This window comes from Manis javanica, chromosome 2 (assembly GCF_040802235.1).
Source record: "Manis javanica isolate MJ-LG chromosome 2, MJ_LKY, whole genome shotgun sequence".
Lineage (NCBI taxonomy): Eukaryota > Metazoa > Chordata > Mammalia > Pholidota > Manidae > Manis > Manis javanica.
In genome coordinates, this window is record NC_133157.1 from 86,724,714 (window position 1) to 86,738,276 (window position 13,563).

Below are 13,563 nucleotides of genomic sequence, written 5' to 3' on the forward strand. Positions count from 1 at the left end.
GATGGTTTAATAACAAGAAGCAGAGTTGCATATTAAATACATTACATGATCAAACTTTAATAGGAGAAAAGCATTTTGATGTAATCACTGAGATGTTAAGTTTAGTGATAAACATTAGAGGTTGTAATGAGAAATAAACCAATCCTAAAAAGTGACAGTTACAGCACATGCAATTGCCCTTCCTCTCTGTAGTCAACACTGAAAGGACTCCCCATATTATGGTCGCAATTTGCTAATTCAGTCATCTTGTTGTCACAGAGATGGCACTCACCATTTGGGGTGAGGATAACAGACAGGTACTCCTCAGAGAAGGAGCTCACACAGAGCAATAAGCTGGGGGTCCCTGTGGTCCGGAAGCTCAGTGTGGTCATTTCTCCAGTCAGCGTCAGGTCCTCACGAAATAAGGCCACAAGGGAACTAGAGTTCTTACTGGACGTGTGATTGTAATGTTCTTGAAAATTGTAGATAACTGAGGAGCCAATTCCAAAATATGCAGAAATCTCTGGAATGACACACATTTTTGTTACATTAGCAATATGTAAGTGCATGGCTGTTGCTTTATGTGTATTAAGAATAAGAATATCTCTGATCCTGAAATATCTCAAGAGAAAGTAATAATGGCAATCTCCACATATTCCCATAGCCCAGGATTGAGTAGCAATACTTTATTATTGCCCCCAAAATGCTGCATCTCAGATTTACATAAAACTAAGTGTCCAGTGTAAATGTAGACGTGAACATAACTGCTCTCCTCAGAGTGTTTCCCTGATGATCCAGATCCGACAGTAGTAGCCACAGGCTTCTCAAAAACAGAATTGTACCTCCTCCCACATTGCATAGAGGAATTTGGGACAGAAACATTCTATTCCAGTTTATCACAGAGAACTGCCTTATCTCTTTTTTGCAGTGTCAGGTGCCAGAAACGGTCATAGTTGTCTGGTCTTCCACCCACCTCCCCAACCTGCTCGTGGGTCCCACGCACCATCCTCGCAGAAGGGCCCGTCATAGGCAGAGAGGGTGCAGTCACACGCCATCCCCCTGTGCTTCTCCGTACATCTCCCTCCATTGCGACACAGGTGTCCGTAGCTGCTGCAGTGTCCATGGCACCCCGGCTCCACCCCTGGTGTCATAGTGGCTCTTTCTTCCAGATCCAGGGCCAGCCCGTTCAGCCGCAGGGCCCGAATGCATCCCAGGAAGCCCCTCTGTCTGGTGGCCGTCCCTCCTGCAAGGGAAACAGTGCAAATGCAAATGCATCCCTGGGGGTCACATTTGAGACACAATGAGGCCAGATGATCATGTCAGAAAAATGACCTCTGGAGTTTTATGTACAAAGACAGATTTGAAAAGACAGGCTCTGATCAACTGTTAATAACCATCAAATGGTGCTGAATAAACCATTAATGAAAATACTTTTTAAGTTGAACTTGGTAAACATTTATTCTAAAAATACCTCAAGTTATATTTGGAAAGATTTGTATGCTCATTCCTTTGTAAAGAATAAGCTAATGACCACCAAGCCTTTTTAAAGTTTAAATTTATAACCAATGACATGTATAATAAAGGTTATATAGGTAGAAATCTTTGCAATATAACTATACTACAAATTTATATACAACATATACATATATGTGTGTGTATAGGTATATACATGTATTTATTATTGTATATATATTACATATATATTTGATATATATTACAAATTCATAAGTATACACAATACCAGTTCATACGTAGAGGAGCTCTCAATAATGAAGCTGTGAAAAGGAACCGAGGAGGTGTAAAGAAAGAGAAGGCAGGAAGGGTGAGACAGAAGTGGAGGCCTTTGGGCCTTCCTGCAGCTGGAAGGCTCTGTCAGGCCGCAGAGCATTAACTGAGTAACAGGTACGTCTCCATGTCTCCATCATGTCTCACGTGAGCCTAATCTCAAACATGGAGCACAGGAGTCGGCTGTGCTCACTTAAAGCTGATTTGGGCTCATTCCCAGGGATCCTGACTCCATGGGCCTGGTCCCCAAATCTGCATTTTCAAGTAGTATCTCAGGCTTTAGAAACATTATCATAGTGGCAATGCTAATTCTACATAAATTTTCATGCAAATGTTGCTCCTAAAAATTCCATTAATTAATCCTCAGGATTAAAAATCAGAAAACAAATTGTTTAATTTGATCCACAGTACAAAGACTTGAAGTGAGGTCTCAGCTCGGTAAGAACTAACCATACTCGAAGCTGCGTTTGATGGTACCATGGGTTGCCCACACACACATGCCCACACACACAGAACTCACTGCCCAGCATTAGCCCCTGGACGCTGGACGTGGCCTCCAGCAAAGCAGGATGTGTGCTAGACTGTGATCTATCAGTTTTTAATTAGACTGGCATCCTTCTTTACTTTAAAATACATGAGAAATGGCTAAGTGAGAGGTATTGTTAATCTCCTTCATTTCCAAACTAGAATAGAGCTGTCTGAAAAGTACAGCAGCCAAATTTATTCTCCCTTTGGGAAAAACAAACGATAATAAAAAATAAGCAAGTAAAAAAGGGAAGACTTCCCATTACCCAGAGCTTTAATCTTTAAAGAATGGGCAATGCGAATCAACAGCCAGGCAGGTTGTGAACTCAGCCTTTGGGACAAGGGCAGCAGAGGGAGGAGGCTGAGGATCCCAAACTCGAGGGGCTGCAGGGTCCCGCTGTGTGTGGCTGCACTGGTCTCCTAAATCTATTTATCAGAGGAGCCTGCAGGCTTATATCTCAATTATAAGGTGGGTTCTCTAACTCAACTGAGAAGTGAAATGGGAGACAGGGATGAGGAGTGCTAATTGTTTTATCAATAGTATTGCTAAGAAGTCACCGAAACAAATACAAAGAGTCTGTGACACAGATGCAGGCTTGGGAACCAGCTCAGCACCAGTTTGGGCTGCTCATACAGTCAGGTGTCTGCGGTCCAGTCACTTGATCTCTCAGAGCCTCCATTATGTCAACTGTAAGTTGTGTCCAATGACCCTTGGGAGAGCTACTAAACATTTAACGGGCTCTGGGGACATGGTGCTGGCCGCGGCAGTCTGCCGCCGCTGTCATCACTCCTGCGGTCAGGTCTTCCCGCCCCTCTGCCCAGGGAGCAGCCCGGTGCCCCCCGGCCCTCACCCACGAAGAGCTGACTGTTGAGCTGCAGGCGAGCATGCCCGTCAGGGGGGGCAGGCCGGGTCTCGCCAGGGAGCCGATCCACGTGAAGCGAAGCTTCCTTAATGTTCCTCTCTGCCCTCACATAGTGCCACCGACTGTCGTTCAAGGGCGTTGGGGACCTCACTGTGACCACACAAGGCCCGTTCCCCACATCAAAGGAAAAGGTCACTTCTGCAGGAGCTGGAAGTACAGATATGAGAGCTGCTGGAATTATTCACAGGGAGGACATGGAAAAGCACCGACATTATGAAAGCAGACTGTGACATGACGCAGACAGATGCCATGCTGAGCTGGTGGGGGGCAGAATAAATCTGTGTCCTGGAGGAAAAAAACAAAGCTGTTGTTAATATATTCCTCCTTAGGGTTTACTAAGTCCTAAGTAGTGGGCATATTTACCTTTAGATAGAAGACAAACATGTTATCTGGCTTCATATGAGTGAGTTATTTCAAAGTGGTTTAAATTTTCATACAGTTTTAAAAGCTCTATGTGAAATTTTAATGGTAAGGAATTGAGCTTTGCATACATGAATAAGCAATGTGACTAGTCAATTAAATAATTTGGCAATCTGGTATCGAGTTTGGTTTATAACCTGATTGTACATACAGTTAAAGTAGCACAAAACTGTTGTGTGTTTCATGAATCATTATTTTACTCTCTGAAAAAAAATTATTGTTTGAAATGACAGTTCTAGTGTTTAATAAGAAACAGAACTGATGAAGGAGGATTGGCAATACGTCAGGAATCAGGTGACTAAGGGGTTAATTGTTAACTACCGAGCACCCTGTGGCTTTCTCCAGAGTGGGTGACTCACCATGAAGCTCTAGCCTGATGAAGTCTGTGATCCCCAAGTTCTCTAAAAACACCCCAGAAGAAGCTGTTGTCTTGAAAAAAAAAGACATGTCGGCACTAAGCTCTCCTCGAAATGTAGGGAAGTGAAGGTATGAAGTCTCAGTATTGAAGGAGGCTGAATTCCAAAATGAATCTGTTTACAAAAAGAAAAAAAGACAGTGAAATTTAGAATGAAACAAAACAAGTAACAATTACATTTGACATGTCCAGTATTTTTTAGCGTTCAATATCATCTACGCACGCCTTCATTATGGTGTTCTCCTGAACATGTGGCCACGAGGTGAATGTCTACACGATGATGCATTTGAAGACTAAGATTCTGGACATGGTTGCAACTGAGTGGAGGGATAATCATGTTGGAAATGGCCTGTATTTCTTAAAAAAACAGTATTATTAAAAAAGTTATCATAGAGCAAACTGACTTTCTGGGGATGAAGTTACATGAATGTTTATATACACATGGATTTGTGCAAGCCTCACCAAAATCAGGATAAAGGACAGTTCCATCACCCAAAAAACTCCCTCTTGCTTTTCCCCTACAATCACACTCTCCCCTCCCCTGCCCGTAAGTCCAGGCAACCATGATCTAGTCTGTGTCCCTATAACTTTGCCTTTTCCAAACATCTCATAAATGGAGTATGTAACCTTTTGAGGATGGCTTTTCACTCAGCATAAAGCCTCTGAGATTCGTTCAAGTTGTTTTTTGTAGAGCCCGTTCTTTTACTGCTGTCTAGTATTCCATCACAGTTTATTTGTCCACATTTAAGAATACTAGGGTTGTTTCCAGATTTGGCCAATTAAAATTAGAGTTGCTATAAACATCATGGACAGGTTTTTGTGTGAACATCAGTTTTCATTTCTTGCAGGTAAATATCCAGAAGTAGAATTCCTGGGTCATAGGTTAAGTATATGTTTAAATTTATGCAAAACCACCAAATAGTTTTCTAGAGTGGTTGTACCATTTTTTAAATTCCCATCAACAAAGTATAAAAAGATCCAGTTGTTTCATTCACCAGTACTTGGTTAGTATTTATCTTGTTTTATTTTAGCAATTAAAATTGGTGTGTAGTAGTATTTCATTATGGTTTTAGCTTGCCTTGTCTAACAGCTAATGATATTGAACATTTTTTCATGTGCTTATCTGCCACTCTTATACTCTCTTTGAAATTTCTGTTCAACTTGGGGAGAACTGACATCCTTCCTACGTTCAATCTTCCAATCCATGAGCAATTATCTCTGTCCATTTTTAAAAAATTTTTTATTCCTTCCTTCAGAACTTAGTAATTTTTTAGTTTACAGATCCTATACATGCTTTGTTAATGTACACCTAAGTATTATGCTTTTGGAGCTATTGAAAATTATATGATCTAATAAATTTTGCTTCCAATTATACATTGTTGATATATATATGATCAATTAGTCTGTGATGACCTTGTATCCTGTAGATTTTACTTGAGATTTTCTATGTAGACAATCATATGTGTATCTATAGATAGACTTCTTTCTTGCTTTCCAATCTGTCAGTATTTTCTTTCTTACATTATTGCACTCACTAGGACTTCCAGTATGATAGAAGTTGTTGAATGGAAGTGGTGAGACTGGAAATCCTTACCTTGTTCCCAATCTGGTGGTGGGGGGGGGAACATTCAGATTTTCAACAATAATTATGATGTTAGATGTTTTATATAGATATCCTTTATTAGGGCTGAGGAAGTTACCCTTTATTCCTAGTTTCTAGGAACTTTATTGTGAATGCTATCAGGATATAAATTCACTATCATGTTGAATTTATTATAATTATTCAGATTATCATGTTCATATCGATTGATTCAGAAAAAGCAATTGACCATCTGATGTGATTTTTCTTCTTTAGGCTATTAATATGGGAGGTTACATTTATTGATTTCCAAATATTTCAGTAGCTTTGTATCTTAGGATAAACCCATTTGGTGATGGTGTATTACTTTCAGATACTCCTGGTTTACTGTTTAATTGAGGATTCTAGCATCTATGTTTGTGATGATGTCATCTGGAGTTACCATTTTTTTTGCAGTTTGGGAATTGGCAATATTGGTCTCATAAAATGTTAGAAGTAATTTCCTCTCCTATTTGCTGGAAGAGATTGTATAGATACAGTGTCATTCCTTCTTTGCTAGCATTCACCAGTGAAACCATCTTGATCTGGGTATTTTTTTCCAGGTTTTTAGTTACAAATTCTATTCTATTACTACTTTTAAGTCTATTGCAGTTGTTGGTTTCATCTTAAGTGAGTTTTGGTTGTTGGTGGTTTTCAAGGCATTGGTCCATTTCCTCTGTGTCACAGTATTTATGTGTGTAGACTTGTTGGTAGTGTTCCCTTTATTATATTGTTGATGTCTGTTGGGTCTGTGGTGATATCCCACCTTTCTTTCTCTCTCTCTCTCTTTAGTTTTGCTAGAGGTTTTCCAATTTTACTGATTTTTCAAAATGGATCTTTGTTCTCATAGATCTCTATTTTCTGCTTTTAATTTCTATTCTTATCTTTATTCTTCTTTTTGCTTGCTTTAGACTTTTTGTCTTCTTTTTCTAGTTTCTTTTGGTGAAAGCTTAAACTCAATTTTTGATATATTTTTTCTTTAATAATATAAGCACTTAATGTAATATATATCCCTCTAAACACTACTGTAACTGCATCTCACCAATTTTGATATGCTGTATTTATGCTTTCATTTAGGTCAATATATTTTATGTTATCTGTTGAGACCTTCTTACTGATGTATTATTTACAGTTTGGTGTTTAATTTCAAAGTGTTTGGAGACTTTGTCAGTACCTTTCCTATTTATTTCTAGTTAATTCAATGTATTTTTTATGATTTAAATTATTTAACATTTACTAAATTTGTTTATGACACATAATATGCTATATCAAGGTTAAATATCCATGTGCATTTGAAAAGAATGTATTCTGCTATTGGTAGAGTGTTCTATAAATGTCAGTTAGATTTATTTGGTTTGTGGTGACATTCAGCTCTTCTATATCCATGATTTTCCCTCTATTAATTCCATGGGTTGAGAGAAGAGTACTGGATTCTCTAATTATAATTATGGAGTTTTCTATTTCTCCTTTCCATCCTATCAGTTTTTGCTTTATGTATTTTGAAGCTCAGTTGTTAGCATACATATTTAAGATTTTTATATCTTCTTAGTTTTTGTATACCTATACATTTTCTTTGCTTTTAAGCCCAGACTTTAATATAGAAACTCCAGGTTTCCTTCCATTTGATATAATTTCCCTCTGTCTGAAAAATATTCCTTTAGAATTTCCTTTAAAGCATGTCTTCTGGCAATGAAGTCTATTTTTCCTTCATCAGGTAACTTCTTTATTTTACCTTCATTGTTGAAAGATGTTTTTGCTGAATACAGGTTTATGAACTGACAATTCTTCACTTTCAGCACTTGAGAAATGTTTTGCCACTTCTTTTGGCCTCCATATTTTTTATGAGAAATTTAATGTCACTTGAATTGATATTCCTCTATAGATAATTCATCATTATCCTGGCTGATTTAAAAAATTTTCTCATGGTCTTTAGTTTTCAGCAGTTTATGATGTGTCTGGATGTGAATTTGAGTTTATCTTCTTTCAAGTTCATTCAACTTCTCAAGCCTATCTTTTGTCACAATGGGACAGTTTTCAGCCATTATTTCTTCAAATATTTTTTTTCAGCATCCCATTCTTTCTTGTCTTTTTCTGGCATTCAATGACATAAATATTAGATCTTTTATTATTGACCCACAGATCTCTGAAGACTTGCTTATTTTTTTTTCAATCTTTTTTCTTTCACATTGGATGAAGATTTCTATCTATCCTCAAGATCACTATTTCTCAAATCTACTATTTAGCCTATCAAGTGCATCTTTTATTTCAGTTATTGTACTTTTAACTTCTAAAGTTACTAGTTAGCTCTTCTTTACATACACGATTTCTTTGCTGAGATGTTCATTTTTTTTTATAGATCAGTATTTTTTATTGAAGGGTAGTTGACACACAGTATTACATTAGTTTCAGGTGTACAACACAGTGATTCAACATTTATATACATGATAATTCTAGGTACCAGCTATCACCATACCAAGTTGTTACAATATTTTGACTATATTCCTTATCCTATACATTACATCCCGGTTACTTATTTATTTTACAATTGAAAGTGTGTACTTTTTTTTTTTTTGTGAGGGCATCTCTCATATTAATTGATCAAATGGTTGTTAACCACAATAAAATTCTGTATGGGGGGTCAATGCTCAATGCACAATCATTAATCCACCCCGAGCCTAATTGTCATCAGTCTCCAATCTTCTGAAGCATAACGAACAAGTTCTTACATGGAGAACAAATTCTTACATAGTGAATAAGTTACATGGTGAACATTACAAGGGCAGTCATCACAGAAGCTTTTGGTTTTGATCATGCATTATGAACTATAAACAGTCAGTTCAAATATGAATATTCATTTGATTTTTATACTTGATTTATATGTGGATACCACATTTCTATCCTTATTATTATTATTTTTAATAAAATGCTGAAGTGGTAGGTAGATATAAGATAAAGGCAGAAAACACAGTTTAGTGTTGTGAGAGAGTAAATGTAGATGATCAGGTGTGTGCCTGTAGACTATGTGTTAATCCAAGCTAGACAAGGGCAATAAAACATCCATGTATGCATAAGATTTCTCTCAGAATAGGTGGGGGGAGGTTCTAAGCATCACCTCTGTTGATCCCCATTTTCTCACCTGATGGCCCCCCTGCAACTCTGCCTGTCTTAGGTTGTTCCTCCCTTGAGGAATCTTACCCTTCTCTGGCTAACCAGTCATCTTCTGGGGCCACACAGGGAAATGTTAAGTTGGTAAGTGAGAGAGAAGCCTTACCTTATTGTTTGAAAAGGTTAGATTTTTACTTCTTTGCATATTTTATGCCCTGTGGCTTCTATGCCCAGCATTTGTCTTGAGGTGTCTTTACCACTTGGAAGAATTATGATACTCGGTAAATTCGATATGAGGCACGAATTCTACTTAAGGGTTATAATTAGGAAGGAAGAAGAAAAGCTATAGAAGTAGCAGATGGAAGAAAACATGGGAAGATTGATTATTTCTTTGACATATCTTCTTGTAGAGTAACTTCAGCATGTATAGGTTTTAAACTACTAATTAAATTGCACACACACATTAACATAATAGGAGTACAGTTACATAATCAAAGCATACCTGTAATTACCAGCCATCTCCAGTGAAACCAAGAAAACCAGTTAGGCACCTTAGGCATTTGTGAAAACTTATCTATAATATGGTGGATATTGTCCAACTGAACTTGAACAGTCTGAGAGAAATCAGACAAATTAAAACAACCCATTCCTGGGGACTGTTCACATCCCATATGTTCTTTTAACAGTAGATAGTCTGTAGTTGTAAGATTTTGGAAGGCTACAATTTGTACTTCTCCTAATTCTTGGTTGAGTTCCAACAGTTTAGATCCAGTCAAATTTGTTGTTTTGCTGTATGCACAGGCCAGCTTAGATATCTCCTTCTTCATTCCCATGGCAAGTCCAGGAACTGGTGGGATGAGTGCATCTACAACTGTAGCAGTGCATGGATCTTTGTTGGGGTTTTTTGATGGTCATCTTCTGGCATGAGTCTTCCCGAGACTGCTGATGTTGGAAGTTCTTTTTCATATCGTATCTTAGTTCATTTTCAGGGTAGCCAAATTAGGCTTTGATCCTCTGTATAAACACAAACAGACCCTTTGCCTACACTTTTATATGCCCTTTATATCATTGTGTAGAACTCATTGGAGGTCACCACACAGGAACTGCTTTTTTTTTTTATCATTAATCTACACTTACATGATGAATATTTTGTTTACTAGGCTCTCCCCTATACCAGGTCCCCCCTATATACCCCTTTATAGTCACTGTCCATCAGCGTAGCAAAATGTTGTAGAGTCACTACTTGTTTTCTCTGTGTTGTACAGCCCTCCCCTTTCTCCCACCCCCCCATGCATGCGAATATTAATACCCCCCTTTTTCTCCCCCTCCCTTATCCCTCCCTACCCACCCATCCTCCCCAGTCCCTTTCCCTTTGGTACCTGTTAGTCCATTCTTGAGTTCTGTGATTCTGCTGCTATTTTGTTCCTTCAGTTTTTCCTTTGTTCTTATAATCCACAGATGAGTGAAATCATTTGGTATTTCTCTTTCTCTGCTTGGCTTGTTTCACTGAGCATAATACCCTCCAGCTCTATCCATGTTGCTGCAAATGGTAGGATTTACCCTTTTCTTATGCCTGAGTAGTATTCCATTGTGTATATGTACCACATCTTCTTTATCCATTCATCTATCGATGGACATTTAGGTTGCTTCCAATTCTTGGCTATTGTAAATAGTGCTGCGATAAACATAGGGGCGCATTGGTCTTTCTCATACTTGATTGTTGCATTCTTAGGGTAAATTCCTAGGAGTGCAATTCCTGGGTCAAATGGTAAGTCTATTTTGAGCATTTTGATGTACCTCCATACTGCCTTCCACAATGGTTGAACTAATTTACATTCCCACCAGCAGTGTAGGAGGGTTACCCTTTCTCCACAGCATCGCCAACATTTGTTGTTGTTTGTCTTTTAGATGGCAGCCATCCTTACTGGTGTGAGGTGATACTCATTATAGTTTTAATTTGCATTTCTCTTATAATTACTGATGTGGAGCATCTTTTCATGTGTCTGTTGGCCATCTGTATTTCTTTTTTGGAGAACTGTCTGTTCATTTCCCCTGCCCATTTTTTAATTGGGTTATTTGTTTTTTGTTTGTTGAGGCGTGTGAGCTCTTTATATATTCTGGACGTCAAGCCTTTATCGGATCTGTCATTTTCAAATATATTCTCCCATACTGTAGGGTTCCTTTTTGTTCTATTGATGGTGTCTTTTGCTGTACAGAAGCTTTTCAGCTTAATATAGTCCCACTTGTTCATTTTTGCTGTTGTTTTCCTTGCCCAGGGAGATATGTTCATGAAGAGGTCACTCATGTTTATGTCTGAGAGGTTTTTGCCTATGTTTTTTTCCAAGAGTTTAATGGTTTCATGACTTACATTCAGGTCTTTGATTCATTTTGAGTTTACTTTTGTATATGGGGTTAGACAATGGTCCAGTTTCATTCTCCTACATGTAGCTGTCCAGATTTGCCAGCACCATCTGTTGAAGAGACTGTCATTTCACCATTGCATGTCCATGGCTCCTTTATCAAATATTAATTGACCATATATGTCTGGGTTAATGTCTGGATTCTCTAGTCTGTTCCATTGGTCTGTGGCTCTGTTCTTGTGCCAGTACCAAATTGTCTTGATTACTATGGCTTTATAATAGAGCTTGAAGTTGGGGAGTGAGATCCCCCCTACTTTATTCTTCTTTCTCAGGATTGCTTTGGCTATTCGGGGTCTTTGGTGGTTCCATATGAATTTTTGAATTATTTGTTCTAGTTCATTGAAGAATGTTGCTGGTAGTTTCACAGGGATTGCATCAAATCTGTATATTGCTTTGGGCAGGATGGCCATTTTGACGATATTAATTCTTCCTAGCCACGAGCATGGGATGCATTTCCATCTGTTAGTGTCCCCTTTAATCTCTCTTAAGAGTGACTCGTAGTTTTCAGAGTATAAGTCTTTCACTTCTTTGGTTAGGTTTATTCCTAGGTATTTTTTTTTTTTGATGCAATTGTGAATGGAGTTGTGTTCCTGATTTCTCTTTCTGTTGGTTCATTGTTAGTGTATAGGAAAGCCACAGATTTCTGTGTGTTAATTTTGTATCCTGCAACTTTGCTGTATTCCGATATCAGTTCTAGCAGTTTTGGGGTGGAGTCTTTAGGGTTTTTTATGTACAGTATCATGTCATCTGCAAATAGTGACAGTTTAACTTCTTCTTTACCAATCTGGATTCCTTGTATTTTTTTGTTTTGTCTGATTGCCATGGCTAGGACCTCCAGTACTATGTTAAATAACAGTGGGGAGAGTGGGCATCCCTGTCTAGTTCCCGATCTCAGAGGAAAAGCTTTCAGCTTCTCGCTGTTCAATATAATGTTGGCTGTGGGTTTTTCATAGATGGCCTTTATTATGTTGAGGTACTTGCCCTCTATTCCCATTTTACTGAGTATTTTTATCGTGAATGGATGTTGAATTTTGTCAAATGCTTTTTTAGCATCTATGGAGATGATCATGTGGTTTTTGTCTTTCTTTTTGTTGATGTGGTGGATGATGTTGATGGATTTTCGAATGTTGTGCCATCATTGCATCCCTGGGGTGAATCCCACTTGGTCATGGTGTACGATCCTTTTGATGTATTTTTGAATTCGGTTTGCTAATATTTTGTTAAGTATTTTTGCATCTGTGTTCATCAGGGATATTAGTCTGTAGTTTTCTTTTTTGGTGGGGTCTTTGCCTGGTTTTGTTATTAGGGTGATGTTGGCTTCATAGAATGAATTTGGGAGTATCCCCTCCTCTTCTATTTTTTGGAAAACTTTAAGGAGAATGGGTATTATGTCTTCCCTGTATGTCTGATAAAATTCTGAGGTAAATCCATCTGGCCCGGGGGTTTTGTTCTTTGGTAGTTTTTTGATTACCGCTTCAATTTTGTTGCTAGTAATTGGTCTGTTTAGATTTTCTGTTTCTTTCTGGGTCAGTCTTGGAAGGTTGTATTTTTCTAGGAAGTTGTCCATTTCTCCTAGGTTTCCCAGCTTGTTAGCATATAGGTTTTCATAGTATTCTCTAATAATTCTTTGTATTTCTGTGGGGTCTGTCGTGATTTTTCCTTTCTCGTTTCTGATACTGTTGATTTGTGTTGACTCTCTTTTCCTCTTAATAAGTCTGGCTAGAGGATTATCTATTTTGTTTATTTTCTCGAAGAACCAGCTCTTGGTTTCATTGATTTTTGCTATTGTTTTATTCTTCTCAATTTTATTTATTTCTTCTCTGATCTTTATTATGTCCCTCCTTCTGCTGACCTTAGGCCTCATTTGTTTTTCTTTTTCCAATTTCGATAATTGTGACATTAGACCTTTCATTTGGGATTGTTCTTCCTTTTTTAAATATGCTTGGATTGCTATATACTTTCCTCTTAAGACTGCTTTTGCTGTGTCTCACAGAAGTTGGGGCTTAGTTTTGTTGTTGTCATTTGTTTCCATATATTGCTGGATCTCCATTTTGATTTGGTCATTGATCCATTGATTATTTAAGAGCGTGTTAAGCCCTCCATGTGTTTGTGAGCCTTTTTGCTTTCTTTGTACAGCTTATTTCTAGTTTTATGCCTTTATGGTCTGAAAAGTTGGTTGGTAGGATTTCAATCTTTTGGAATTTACTGAGGCTCTTTTTGTGGCCTAGTATGTGGTCTATTTTGGAGAATGTTCCGTGTCCACTTGAGAAGAATGTGTATCCTGTTACTTTTGGATGTAGAGTTCTGTAGATGTCTATTAGATCCATCTGTTCTAGTGTGTTGTTCAGTGCCTCTGTGTCCTTACTTATTTTC

General features: G+C 37.9%; 1 protein-coding gene across 7 annotated transcripts in view; it reads right to left on the bottom strand.

Annotated features, from left to right (window-relative positions):
* The window catches only part of LOC108394005 (contactin-associated protein-like 3), a 237,818-nt gene that overhangs the window by 17,612 nt on the left and 206,643 nt on the right, over positions 1–13,563 (bottom strand). For all 7 annotated transcript variants that reach the window (XM_073228834.1, XM_073228838.1, XM_073228836.1 and 4 more), the window contains 4 exons: positions 3,992–4,162; positions 3,141–3,359; positions 983–1,222; positions 272–502 (listed from right to left, as the gene is read on the bottom strand). In XM_073228834.1, coding sequence (XP_073084935.1) covers positions 272–502; positions 983–1,222; positions 3,141–3,359; positions 3,992–4,162 — 861 coding nt within the window. The remainder of the gene's footprint in view (positions 1–271; positions 503–982; positions 1,223–3,140; positions 3,360–3,991; positions 4,163–13,563) is intronic.